Genomic DNA, 13,946 nt, shown 5'->3' with positions numbered 1-13,946 from the left:
TTTAATGTACATATATTTAGCAGGGGAAGGGGCAATGAACCAGTGGCAAAGCTTTGTGTGTAGAAGTTCCCATGTTTGATTGCTGGCACTTCCAGTTTATCGATTCTCAGGTACCAGCTGTTGCGAAAGACCCCTCTGTGTCTGAAACTCCAGAGAGCAACAGCCACTCAGAGAAGACAGTACTGATGTAGATGAACCGACAATCTGACTCAATAAAAAACAGTTTTGCATGTTCATGTCTTAATAATGAGTATACTGCTCTCAACGTTAAGGGGGAAAATCTGGAGATCACAGCTTTTTTATTTCCTGTCCCCATTCCTGTGGGCCTCAGGAAGGAGCTTGTTAAGAAATGATCTTTCAGAGGTCTCTTTTTTTCTAGGAAACCCTGACTTTTCTACCAGGATTAAGAACACATCCAAGATTTGCTGTTCATCAATGTGTAGGCAGGACTGTGTGTGTTAGCCTGATGCTGCCTGGACACCAGCCTCTGTGGGTTCTCTAATATGTCAGACTAAATCTTACTGACATGCCTTTCTGTCGTTTCTTCCTTCTGACAGCTCTGAAGTTAACTGAGCTGCGGAATGTGCATGGGGTATCTGCCGAATGTTGACTGACAGAAAGAGGTTGTTTGAAAGAGGGTAGTAGGTCATCTTTTCCATTCACATGGTTTTATTTCCTTGCTTTTGTTCTGGCTTGTCAAGTTTCATTTTTAAATGTTTTGCAAGCAGTGGCCGTCGAGTCTTTTCTTCACTGATATGCATTGCATCTAACTTGGCTCCAGATTTAATCAATGAAAGTAGTTTAGATTCAGATGTGGCCTATAATTTTTCTTTTTTAAATTAAAAATAAAAATAAAAATGTGCCAGTATTCATTTATTTAGATGTGAAAGGCCACATTGGGATTGATTTTAATTTAGTGTCATTTTAGCTGACTTAGTTGAGAGTGCAATTTGCCACAGGCCTGGGGCAAGTCATAATTGTCCTCAGAAGAATAGATGACTGGCAGCACTCAATTGCCTCCTCCTTCCCCTGATATTGCTATGCTTTTATTAGAGGCAGGTATGCGGCACGTCTACTGCTCCTTTAATTCTGACAGAATGCAAGCCCTCTAGTCTCATGATGCTGTCACCAACCCCAGGAAGAATGCTGCCCTTCTATCGTAGTTGCCTTTTCTGACCCTTTAAAGCCATAAGGTGGCTTCACACTGAAGCTTTCTACTGTGCTGTGTTTTATTCTCTTGTGGAGAAGGGCTGGGGATGGCTATAATGGGCCAGTAGTTCAAGGCTTTTTCTCTCTCCATTTGGGAAACAAGGTATTTGGGGTGGAGGGAGAATGGATGAGAGAATGGGAGCCAGCAAGAAGCCAGGCAGCTTGTTTTTTTTTTTTTTAAATATTTGTAGGGCTGGGAGTGGACTTATTTTTGCGTTGTATGTGTGTTGCTATTTATATTCTGTAATCCTGAGGAGATGTGTTTGTTTGACTTGGTTTTGAGATTATTTGGTTGCTTGAGGGCTTCTGAAGTAATTCTAGACTAGCTCTTTGGTGGTGATCACATCCCTCTTCTGTTCTGATTATCAAATTAGGCTAAAATATCTCTCTGGGCAAATATATTTCTTAAAGATGCAAACAGTTACATCATCTGTTACTATTTCCCAAGTGTGTTCTCTGTCTGCAGAAATCTAAATCCATGGATTGGGGCCACACTTACCCAAAACAGATTTTTCTACACACTTGGGGGACCACCTAGGTTTGCAGAAAAATCAAAAATCTTAAAAAAAAAAATACACAAGGGGGGGTTAATTCCCCCCAGAGTAAAATACTTTAACTTTGAGAGCCCCAATGGCTGCTCCTGAGGCTTCTTTGGTGGTAGAGCCTGGCGGCTGCTGCTGTAGTAATGGGGCCTGGCCACAGCAGAGCCCAGGAGCTACCACTGGGCCTGGCCACGGCTGCAGCAGATGCTGGAAGCCACTCTGGGCCAGGTGGCGGCGGACTCTGGAAGCTGCTCTGGGCCTGGTGGCAGCAGACACCAGAAGCCAGTCAAGTTTGGCCATGGCGGCGTCTGCTGCCAGGAGCCGCTCTGGGCCCAGGCATGGTGGCAGACTCCATGACCTGCTCTAGGCCCGGCCACTTAGGCAGAGGCCTGGGTTTCTGAGAGTAAAAAAGCCCAAGGGTTGCCAGCTCCAGGGTGGGAAATTCCTAAAGATTTTATGGTGGAATCTGAGGAGGGCAGGGTTAGGGAGGGGAGAGGCCTCAGCCGGATATAATGCCATAGAGTCCACCATCCAAAGCAGCCACTTTCTCCAGGGAACAGCTTTCTTGTCGTCTGGGGTTCAGTTGTAATTCTGTGAGTTCTCTAGGTCCCACCTGGAGGTTGGCAGCTCTGTGCCTGGAAGCAACCTCTGAGTGACTTGATACCCCCCAACTTGCATGACTCAGCTAAGCCCAGCTGCTTGCTAATGTTCAACAGCAGCTACTGTATGAAAACCAGTGTGGTGTAGTGGTTAGAGCTCCAGAATAGAGCCTGTGGGACCCAGGTTCGAATCCCCATCTGGCTGTGGAAGCTCACTGGGTGGTTTTGGGCCAGTCATATAGTTTCATCCTAACCTACCTCACAGGGTGGTTGTGAGGGGGGGAAAAGGAGAAGAAGGGAATAATGTGAGCTGCTTTGGTCCCCACTGTGGAGAAAGATGGATTTGTAAATTAAGTAAATATAGCTGAAGATGTGATGCAGATGAAAGGTGGGCTGGTGAATGGCTGAGAAGGAAAGAATAAAGCATTATACCTCAGAGGGGTATAGTGCCGTAGACTCCACTCTCCAAAGCAGCATTATAGTATGCTGTTCTTTCCCTTCCAAGGCTCCACCCCACCATTGTCTTCTTGCGACAACGGCTGCTTTGGAGGGCGGACTCTATAACATTATACTGTGCAGAGGTTCTTTCTCTCCCAAAACTTCGCCCTCTGAAGGCTCCACCCTGAAATATTTAGGAATTTCCCAACCTGGAGCTGGCAGCCCTAGGAGGTTGGGAGAATCCTCCAGGTTGCCAACCCTAGAAAGAAAGAAAAAAAAGCAGGAAAAGGGGAGAGACTACGGGAGCTTTCAGAAAAGGAAAAGAGGAAACAGTGGAGGAGCAGCACAATAAGATGTCTCCCGCAAGTCCTTGTGGGTTCTTGCTTGTATATTCTAATAGTTAAGTTGGCCAAATCTGAGGATACTTAAATCTGATGATTGGAGCTGAGAACAGGCATGACAGATCTTTCTACAAACCTGAAAAGTGCCCCAGGATTCAAAAAAATGTGAAATCTAAAAAGAAAAAAGAAAAAAAAAAACCCTGAGGGATTTAAAAAAAACCAAAATGATAAAAGGAGCTCCTGTAGCTTTAACAAATGGATTCTCTCAGTTGTCATTGCTAGGCAACAACAGCATTCCCAGTCTTCGTGTCTGTGAGTAAAAGGCAGAGGGAAGGGGCAGGGTCCTTTCCAGGGTTATTTTGGCCTTTGAGGGAAAACGTATTGGGACAAGGCTGACAACAATCATGGGATGACTTGCATGACTCGACTAGGCCTGGTTGCTTGCTACTATTCAACAGCAGCCACCCTATGAATCCCAGTGTGATGTAGCATTAGAGCTTCAGAGTAGGGTGTGAGAGACTCAGGTTGGAATCACCATCTTGCTGCGGAAGCTCACTGGATGTTTTGGGGCCATTCACATACGTTCAGCCTAACCTACCTCACAGGGTTGTTGTGAGGAGGAAAAAAAAGAGCAAAAGAGAGTAATTTAAGCTGTGGCCCTAATGTGGGGAAAGGTGGGGGTATAAGTGAAATAAATACATAATAAATATAGCTGAAAATGGGAGGCAGCTAAAACATAGGTTGGAGAAGGCAAGAATGAGGCTGGGAAAGGGGAGAGGATATGGTGGTTGACATGAGGAGGGAAAGAGGAAATAGTGTGGGGAGGGGGATACAAGGGAAAGTGAGGCTCCCCCCCCCCACAACAAGTCCTTCAAGGTTTCCTGCTATGCAAGCGGGCCTGGCCCAGTGGCCAGCCCCAGACAACTGGGGAATAGTTTCTATAGGCAGAGGCTGCTGGGGGTGGGAAGGAAATCTGAAGACAGAGGGGCAGATAATGTTGGTTGGCTGTGGGGTGGGAAGGGGAGAAAGAAGCAGGAAAAGGGGAGAAGCTATGGGGGCCTCCAGGAAAGGGAAAGAAGAAACAGTGGTGGAGGGGGAAATGAGATGCCTCCCACAAGTCCTTTTGGGGTCACGCTTGTTTGAGATATAATTTGGTGTGCACCTTATTTGGGATCATGTGTAATGTTTAGAATTTAAGAGGCAGGTGTTCATTTTTTCCATTCAAAATTTGCAAGTTGTTGGTATCTTGATGGTAAGCTGTGGCAAGATTCAGAAACAAACAAGTTTTGTACAGTATCTTGTTTAGAAAGATTGTCTTAACATATGGGTAGAAACTATTGACTTATCTGCGGTGTCTGTATGATTACCCTCCTGCTTAGTGCGCAAGATTTTGTCCTCAGCAGTAGTCTCATTCAGATCAGTGTTATGATCACGAAAGGGTTAACCAAGCATTTCTCCATTTGAGTGGGAAATAAACTTTTTTCAAGGGCTGCTTAGAATTTTTTTTTAAAGAATAGAAACCTTTCCATTTTACATGGGCATTATTAACTTAAAATATGGTTATGTATATTCAGACTTGCCTTAACTCCTCTCCTTTCTCCGTTTTGTTCCAGGCACATCAGCTGGATTACTCAGCTCACTGTCTGCGTCTAAAGTTCCTGACAGGAAACCAAATGCAATTCTATGTACCAAAGTCAGATGAGGATATCTATGAACTGGTAATCTTAACTTTTCAAAAGAAGTCTGTAATTTTTTTTAAAAGAATGCCATTGTATTAGTCATCTTCTTGGGCATTAACTGCAGCCTTTTGAAATTCATCAATATCAAGGACTTGAAAGCAGGAGCAAGGTCTTAAACCATTAGCAGAATATTTTTTTGTGTTTGTTTGCATGTAGTGGAACAAATACTTTAGGATTCTTTTTTTAGTTTGTCATCCATTTTTAATCCGGAAACTGATACATGTTGCTCATTATTAGTTCCTATTGAATGAGGAAAGGGGAGCACTTAAATAAAAAGAGAGAATGGTGTTTTCAGGCCAACAAAGTAGCATGGTACATATCTGGTTGGTTACTGATAGTATAGAAGGGCGAAAATTGATGGCACCTGTAATAGGAGACAAGAAATTGGGGTCCTGATTAATTTGAAACTATTGATTGAAGTATGGTCAGTAAAAGTTCAAACTTAAGAAAATGCTGCTAATTTACATTTGGAAAAATTCTCACTACTGTGAAACAAACACAGGTAGAGAAGAAATAATGTGACTAGAAAAGAGAGTGAATACTGGCCCCTAGGGGAGGCCCCAAGAACTACTAGACAAAGAAAGAATGATGAAATGGCCTGAAGTTAAATCTAAATAACTGAAGGCAAAGCTTAACATTTTGTATTGCATCTTTATTAATTTTGGACCAATATACCTGCCCAAGAGCTGCTTCTCATATTACAGTTTCATATATGAAGGTTTATGCTAGTGTATGAAAGCATATATATTTTGAACAATGTGAGGATGGTTACATAAGTGTGAGGTGTCCGTTTTGGGGTTTTTGTTTTTTAACCAATGTATGCATGTATTATTTGTGAATGTATCCAACCTTTCCATCCAGGATGGATACCTAAGATGACTAGAGCAACATTTAAAACAACAATTGGAAAAAAAAACAAGGCCTCATAAACGAAAAAACAAGCCCACAAATATAAAAACCTCCAAACCAGCAATGAGGAAGCAATATAGCATATGTTAAAACATATTATGCCAAAAAAGGTATTTGTATTGTATTGTAAATATAGCATATGTACTTCTAACCAGTTTTTTGTTGTTGATTTTTGTTTTGCAGTTATATAAAGAAATTGAAATCTGTGAAAAAGTTACACAACAAATTCATATTGAAAAATCTGACACATTGTCAGATAACTATGGTGAGTGTGTGTGTTTTCATGGGTTTTATATCAAATAATTCATCCTGTGCAATTGGCTCATCAGTATTCTATATATCCAATTTGCACGTGTGCCCCCTGCCTGCAGATACTTAAATCCACAGATGGGGGCACACTCACCCCAAGCAGATGTTTCTTCAAACTTGGGTTACTCCCCAAGTTTGCAGAAAAATCTGAAAATTAAAGAACAACCGGTGTGTGTGTGTGTGTGTGTTAAATTCCCCTGATTTTTTAAAAAAGTATCATCTGCACATGTGTGGACAACTCATGTATCATAGAGGTGAGGAGGACACCGGCAGCCACTCTGGGCCTGGGTGCTCTGGAGGAGGATGCCAGCAGCCGCTCCAGGCCGTGCCACGCTGGAGGGGATAGGTAGGGAGAGCATTGGGGGAGGGTAGTTGGAGAGAGCAGCAAGGTGGGGTGAGAGGAGTGCCAAGGGTAGGGGTAGGTGGGTGGTCAGCAAGGGTGGGGGTGAATAAAGTGCCAAGGGTGGGGGGGTAGGAAGGGATACACCCTCTCCGCAGGTTTCTTGTGGGCCTCCTCTTGTACCTTCTAATTTTCAGTCCTCCATTCTAATTTGTATCCAAAGGCTCTATTTTGCAGCCTTCCTCAAATGCAAGGAGACTTCCACCAGTAGGACATGCCTTGTCTGCCCTGGCAAGGTTCTTTGCATCAGAGAGGGGCTCCAGCCTTAGTGGCAGAGTGGGGATTCAAACCTCAATCTCCCAGATCCTAGACTGGCACTCTAACCACTACACTGCATTGGCTTTCATGTGGTGGCTGCTGTTGAACAGTTGTGAAAAGCTGGGCATGGGTGAGTCATAGAACTCACGTGGTATCAAGTCACGTGGTGATTACAGGCAGACCTTTTCCAGATGAGTACTCCCTCAAAGGCTAAAACAGCCCTGAAGAGTGCCCTGCCTTTTCCTAACAAAAATCAAGGCTTTAACGGAAAATTATGTTGTGGTTGCCTAGCAACAGCCACTGAGGGTTTATTTCTTAAAGTGACAGGTGCTGCTTCTGTTATTTGGGGAGGGGTTAACCCCCCTTTTTTAAAGATTCCAGATATTTCTGCAAACCTGGAGCTTATCTCAGGCTTGTAGAAAGATCTGTTTTTGTCTGTCCAGGCCCCCAGTCTCTGGACTTAAGTACCACAGATAGGGTCACATTGAGAATTAGATATATTGATGATAGCAGTAGCCAGTTCCCTGCATTTAATGATCCACAGCAGTAACCCATAGCCTCATTTCACTTCTAGCCACTTTTTCAGTGATAAATGAAAGTACCTTTCCATCCACAAAAATTACTTCAGAAGCAAGACTGGGAGGAGGTTTCTATCACATCTGCTTCCTTGTAACTGGTAGCCAGTTCAGTGTTAAACAGTTTCCCCCGAGGGCCATAAATTCTTTGCTTAATGAACGAAAAGGCAAATTGCTGCCTCCACACCCTGGGAAGCTGTAGAATTTCAAAACAGCAAATGTCCCATTTTAGAGAAGCCTGAGCAATGAATAAATAATGCAGGATAGTTAGCTTGTAGTTGCATCCTGCATACTCAGGAGCTGATGTTATAAACAAAATCCACCTTGAGACAAAGGCAAATGGAGATGTCAAGCACCACAGGCTTTTCATTCAAAGTTGGGTCAGTATTTTCCTCTACTGCTTGTAAGTGAATGTAAAACAAAGTGATTTGTGATTTGTCAGATAGTATTTTAAAGCAGGGAAACCTCAGAAAACAAGACTGAACATTTTACAGTCCTGCAATAACAGACCAAAAGGCTATTCTTAATGAAATAGGCAATGCAGTCCTAATAAGATTTAACACCTTTAGTAGAAGACCATTTACTTCACTGGACTTAAAGTGGGTAATTTTGCTGAGGACTGCACTGAGTGTAATGCATTTGAATAAATTAGCAATAGGGCATCTGCCTTATACTATCAATGTTGGCCTTCAGAAAACATTTTAGGATATAGTTTTTAAATTAGCAAAATTTCCATTTACTGTAATGCTCCAGTGTATCTCTTACTTTTAATCCTAGAAATGTATTTTTGTAGTCAAATCCAATGGAGCCTAAGTCAGTAAAGGTACTGTCATATACTGCTTGGTTTCTGGATGACTGTCAGATCATATTCTCACCAAAATTCTCACCAACAGGGAAGAACTGGTTGATGAGGTTAAATTAGTAGGCACTCTGGGTAGTAGTGACCATGTAATCTTGGAATTTACAATCTTGGGGAAAGGAAAAACTATACGTAGTCAGATATATAGGTTGGACTTTAGGAGAGCAAATTTTAACAAACTTAAACTTATGCTGAGTAGAATCCCATGGTCAGAAATACTTAAGGAGAAGGGAGTTCAAGAAGGGTGGGAGTTTCTTAAAAATTAAATACTGAAGGCGCAATCACAAACCATTCCTATGAGAAGGACAAATGGGAGGAGCCTAAAGAGGCCAGGGTGGCTCCATAAACAGCTTTTTAAAGAGTTGAGAAATAAAAAAGACTCATTTAGGAAGTGGAAGGAGGGCCTTATAACCAAAGAGGAATATAAACAAATAACTAGTGCTTATAGGGAGAGTGTTAGGAAAACTAAAGCTCAGTATGAGCGAGAGATGCTAAACACAACAAAAAAGGGTTGTTTTCCTATGTACAGAGTAAGAGTAAGAACAAGGACAAGATAAGCCCTTTGCGGGGACCAGAAAGTGAAATTATAACAAGATGAAGAGAGGACAGAACTCCTCAATTCCTACTTTTCCTCAGTCTTTTCTTGCGAGGGAAGCGATGCTCAATATGGCTTAAACAGAACACATGATGAGGGAAGGGATTTGCAGCCTAGGATTGGCATTGGGGGAGTGCACAAACACCTGGTTTCTTTAAATGAAACAAAGTCCTCTGGGCCAGATGAATTGCATCCAAGGGTACTCAAAGAACTTGCAGATGTAATTTCTGAGCCTCTATCCATTATTTTTGGAAAGTCTTGGAGAACAGGTGAGGTGCCAGAAGGTTGAAGGTGGGCAAATGTTGTCCCCATCTTCAAGAAGGGGAGAAAGGAGGACTACCGACCCATCAGCTTGACTTCTATACTGGGAAAAGTTTTCGAACAAATCATCAAACAGTCAGACCTTGATCATTTAGAAAGGATTGATCTGGTCACTAAAAGCCAGTATGGGTTTCTCAAGAACAAGTCATATCAAACTAATCTTATCTCCTTTTTTTAGAAAGTTACTACCTTGCTGGATCAGGGGAATGCTGTAGACATAGTTTATCCAGATTTTAGTAAGACTTTTGATAACATCTTTATAAATGATTTGGATGAAGGAATAGAGGGGACACTCACCAACAGGGAACTAGATGACCCTTGTGGTCCCTTCCAACTCTATGATTCTATATCTTTGCATATTAACCAGCTGAAGCTAGAATCTTGTCCTTGTTTGGCACAGCCAGCAAGGGCCAGTTTACACATTCTTTTCCACATATGCATGAGCCATGTGTGCCTCAGCAGCCCAACAGCACTGTAACATGTGCTGTGGTAATATGGCTTTTGCTGTGATCAAGTCCTAGTACGTGATTGTTATAGTACACAGATTGGTCTGCAGGTGAGATCTATGTGTTGCTTAACATATTTGAATGTGCAAAATTTTAAATGTCTCATACATACACAAGATCAGGAGGGAAGCGTAAAAAAAAACAAGGCTTTGGTGTGTTTTGGACAGAGTGTGTTTTAATTTGCGGAACTAATTGTGTGAATAATGTGCATCCATCTGTATAAAAATATTTTTTGTTTTGTTGTAGAATCTGGCCCAATATTCTAAATTCTTTTACTCGAACATTTTAAAAAGTCCATAATATCAGTTGACGGAATTGAATGTTGTTTGCGTAATTGAATTCAAGGGTGTTTAATTTTGATACCAATATTTTGACAGGTTTTTCTCTGTGTTCTCTGGAAGAAGAAGGGATTCGCCGGCTCTATGTGAACAGTGTCAAAGAGACTGGTCTGGCTTTCAAGAAGGGTATGATCTGGGAAAAACCATTGTCCTCTTTAAATCATTTACTGAATCCAAGCTTCTTCTTTCTTATATAAAGATATACTTTATCTCACCAAAATTAACTTAAAGAGTGGCTGCAAAATTGTTCCAGCCATAGTGCATTCCAGATGATTTTAGACTTCCTTTCTGTTAAATCAAGTTGTTATAGAACTATCATAACTCAAATGAACACGCAAAGTAATCCCAGAAGAATGATGGACTAGGGATTTTATTGCTGTCTTATTATAGCAGTCATTGCTAGCTAACGTATGGATGACTCAGGGAATAAATGTCATTAAAATGTCATTAAAAATAGGACAGCAATGTAAGGTATCTCACAGAAAGAAAATTAAATAGGGTAATTATACTGTAAAACATTTAAATGAGAGGAAGTTAATTGAATCTGTTGTTAGCACAATCCTGCAATTTTAAAACTTCATAAATGTCTTAGAATAATGAATACAGGTCTTAGTCTTAGATGTGAATTCAGAGTATCTTTGAACATGTTAGGTGTATCTGCGCAATTCTGACTCGTAGAATGGTTCAGTGGCCAAACAAGTCAAGCTTGTAAAGGCTGTACGAAGGGCACGATCCACAAGAGTGCTCTTTTGCATTCCCCCCCACAGCATATGTAAGTGATCTGAGAAGTTACAAAGCCCTCCCAGCCAGGAATAGCACACCACCGGTGGTATTTGCATGCCCAAAGTCCCATGTAGTCCCTAATGAGCAAATATGCCTAGATTTTGCTGGGACTGCTCTTCTGGGGTGAGTTGCACTAGTGCAGAGGAACACTATTGTGGACTGAGCCCTAAATGTGCTTTACTGTTGATTAATAATGGCAATACAAACATGAATGCAATAACCTGCTGTGTGAATCTAAATTTACTACATTCCTTTGCAGGCTTGAAAGCCGGTGATGAAATTGTTGAAATTAATAAAAAAGGTGCCGAAGACCTGAATTCAGCCATGCTAAGAGATCTTCTAGTTCAGCCTTCTCTATGCCTTACAGTGCGGACTTATCCTGAGTCAGACCAAAAGTTAACACAGCTACCACCACGCCGCACAGATGGTTCTTTTGACCTGACCGACAGTCCTTCAAGATCTGTCCATAGCCAAGGTAAAAAATAAAAATAAAATAAAAGCATGCCAGGCTTTCATCTAACTTCCCCTACACTTGTCCATATGTGCATGCGCTACATAAGAATTCGTTCATAGATCATAATTTTTCCCAGTTTTCTAAATTGAGGGTGGTAATTATAGCCATCACTTGACCATATGAATCTGCCAGCATTCTCAGTGAATCAGTAAAGATCTAAGATGAAAATCTGGTGGAGAAGATACTGAGGGGGAAAACGTCTATATTGGCTGTGTATCAGTGGTTTTCAGGAGATGATGAGGCCATATCACCTGACGTGTGGCAGGGTTTTACACAGCAGTATTCTATATATCGCTAGGTGAAGTTAGAGTCAAGCCCTTCGAACAAGAAGCTTAGTTCAACGGTGTGGGGGGTGTAACAAGAAGGTGTGCAGATAAGATAATGGCAGATGATAATTAACACTGCCCGGTACAATGACTCTTCTAGATTCTGGTTGATTATTTCCTTTTTGCTGTCACTGCCCAGACTTTGGTATCATATTTTTTCGTTGTATAGACTTCTGACTTGGATGGCCAACTTCAAGATTATTAGCCCAGAACAGGTGGGATTTCGTAAGGGGTATAGCACACTTGATCACTGTCATGTGTTATCCCACTTGATCAATAAGTATGCCATCTCAAGGAAGGGCTGTCTATATGCAGCTTTTATAGATCTTTCCTATGCATTTGACTCCATATCTAGAGCCCAAGTGTGGGCTAAACTGAAGTCCACCACAATTGATGGGAGATTGCTGTGGTTAATTAAAAACCTTTATACCGATTCTACAGCCCAGGTGTGGTGTAATAGGGAGGGTCATTTAACTGCACCTTTTCCCGTTGTCCGGGGCGGGGGGGGGGTAGACAGGGGTGCCTTTTGGCGCCATCCTTTTTAATTTGTATCTGTCTGATTTGCCAGGGAGCAAGTGCAGCAGTGCAGTCTTGTGCAGAGTTACTGCAGTCTATTTTGCATAAGATTGCACTGTAAATTCCTAACATGAGGTATAGGCAGACAGCCTACTGGGATGGAGAAACACCCGGAGCAGCATGTGTGCTGCAGTTCCATAGGAAAATAGAAAAGCCGCAGAAAGCCGTGTTAAGGCTTTTGAATATCTCATCTTTTTAAAGGCCTTTCCTATTCATTACTATTGCAAGGATATGCTTGGTAGTGTTTGAGCAAAACCGCAAAACCTACTGAAAAGCTTAGAAACCAGAGGAATGCATATTTGGGTAGCTTAATACGATTTCTAGTGATGGGAGCAGGACTACATTGTTCTGAACTGTTCCCTGTCTGTTTCCCTGTCTAACAAAGGCAGGAATGTGATTTTCTCACCTCTCTCCTTCAGCTTTAGCCAGAAATGCCTTTCCCCACCCCCAAAGGCAACATTGCACTATGGTTGGGATCTAGCACCACATTTCCTTGGGAGGAAAAATTTCTGTCCACAGAGTGTGATTTTTCTCACCTCCCCCTTCCAGCTGTAGCCTGAAATGCCCCCCAGGCTACAGCTGGAGGTAAAAAACTAGCACTCTGTGGGCAGAAATCCTTCCTCCCCCAGAAAGGCAGCACTAGAATCCAGACACCATGTTTAACAGCACCATGTTTATAAGAAACACCCCCATTCCAAGGAGCTTTCAGTCTATACTTTCACAGAGAAACAGAGTGGCTGAGTGGGCAACTCACGGCAGCCCTGTCAAGGACAATTGCTAGTTATGTTGAATTTGTTCATGTGCAGTGGATGCGCACTACCACTGAGAACGCTCTTGGGCCATTCTGCCCTGTAATAGAGCAGGATTCAAGGCCAGTCAGCACCTTAAAGGTCAACAAGTTTTCTAGGGTATAAGTTTTCGAGAATCATCGTTCCCTTCATTGATGAAGGCACATAGCCTGGAAATCTTGTTGGTCTTTTAAGGTGCAACTGGTCTCAAATCTTGATCTTCGACTGCAGACCACAGCAGCTATTGAGGAGGGGCTGTGGCTCAGTGGCAGAGCGTTTGCTTGGCATGCAGAAGGTCCCAGCTTCAATCCCCAGCATCTCCAGTTAAAGGGACTAGGCAGGTAGGTGATGTGAAAGACCTCTGCCTGAGACCCTGGAGAGCCGCTGCCGGTCTGAGTAGACAGTACTGACTTTGATGGACCAAGGGTTTGATTCAGTATAAGGCAGCTTATTTATCTTCCCAGGAATGCAAATGTGTGCAAACACAAAATAAATCCTAAAAATAACTAGAGTTTTGTGTGACGAGAGACAGAATATTGAGGTAAAAACCAACTTCTCTATTTCTCCATTATAAAATGTAACTCTTATTAGGCAACTGGCCAAAAAAGCAAAAACTAACCAGTGGAAATCCAGCTAGTTAGCTGGTCCAGAGATAACAGAATATAGAAGAGACAAGGGGAACATAAATGTGAAGGAGTGTAATTATTTGTGCAGACTTTATGACAGTGCTAGAAAGCAGCTAAAGAAGACTATCGATAAGCCATAAATACTTTTAGAATAGAAAGCACAAACAAAGCTAGGAGAGATCTCTCCTGGAGTCACCTCCTAGCACCAGTAGGGGAGCAAAGAACATTCCTGCTTTCAAAAACTGAGCTATAAAAGAGAACTTCCACTTTTTCATTTTATGCTTGTCATACCTTAGTCCTTTGCAGCTGCCCCAAAGGTTTTGTGTTTTATTTAAACCTCTCTTCTGGTGCATCACAGACTATTGCTAGACAAACTTGAGAAAAACATTTACAAA

At 42.2% G+C, this 13,946-nt stretch overlaps 1 protein-coding gene across 2 annotated transcripts in view; it reads left to right on the top strand.

Moving 5' to 3' along the window:
• The window catches only part of TIAM1 (TIAM Rac1 associated GEF 1), a 175,210-nt gene that overhangs the window by 122,177 nt on the left and 39,087 nt on the right, over positions 1-13,946 (top strand). For both annotated transcript variants that reach the window (XM_056858306.1, XM_056858305.1), the window contains exons 11-14: positions 4,743-4,847; positions 5,961-6,042; positions 9,978-10,064; positions 10,981-11,196. In XM_056858306.1, the coding sequence (XP_056714284.1) occupies positions 4,743-4,847; positions 5,961-6,042; positions 9,978-10,064; positions 10,981-11,196 (490 nt within the window). The remainder of the gene's footprint in view (positions 1-4,742; positions 4,848-5,960; positions 6,043-9,977; positions 10,065-10,980; positions 11,197-13,946) is intronic.

This window comes from Euleptes europaea, chromosome 12 (genome assembly GCF_029931775.1).
Source record: "Euleptes europaea isolate rEulEur1 chromosome 12, rEulEur1.hap1, whole genome shotgun sequence".
Taxonomy (NCBI): domain Eukaryota; kingdom Metazoa; phylum Chordata; class Lepidosauria; order Squamata; family Sphaerodactylidae; genus Euleptes; species Euleptes europaea.
This window is presented reverse-complemented; position numbering and strand designations above follow the sequence as displayed.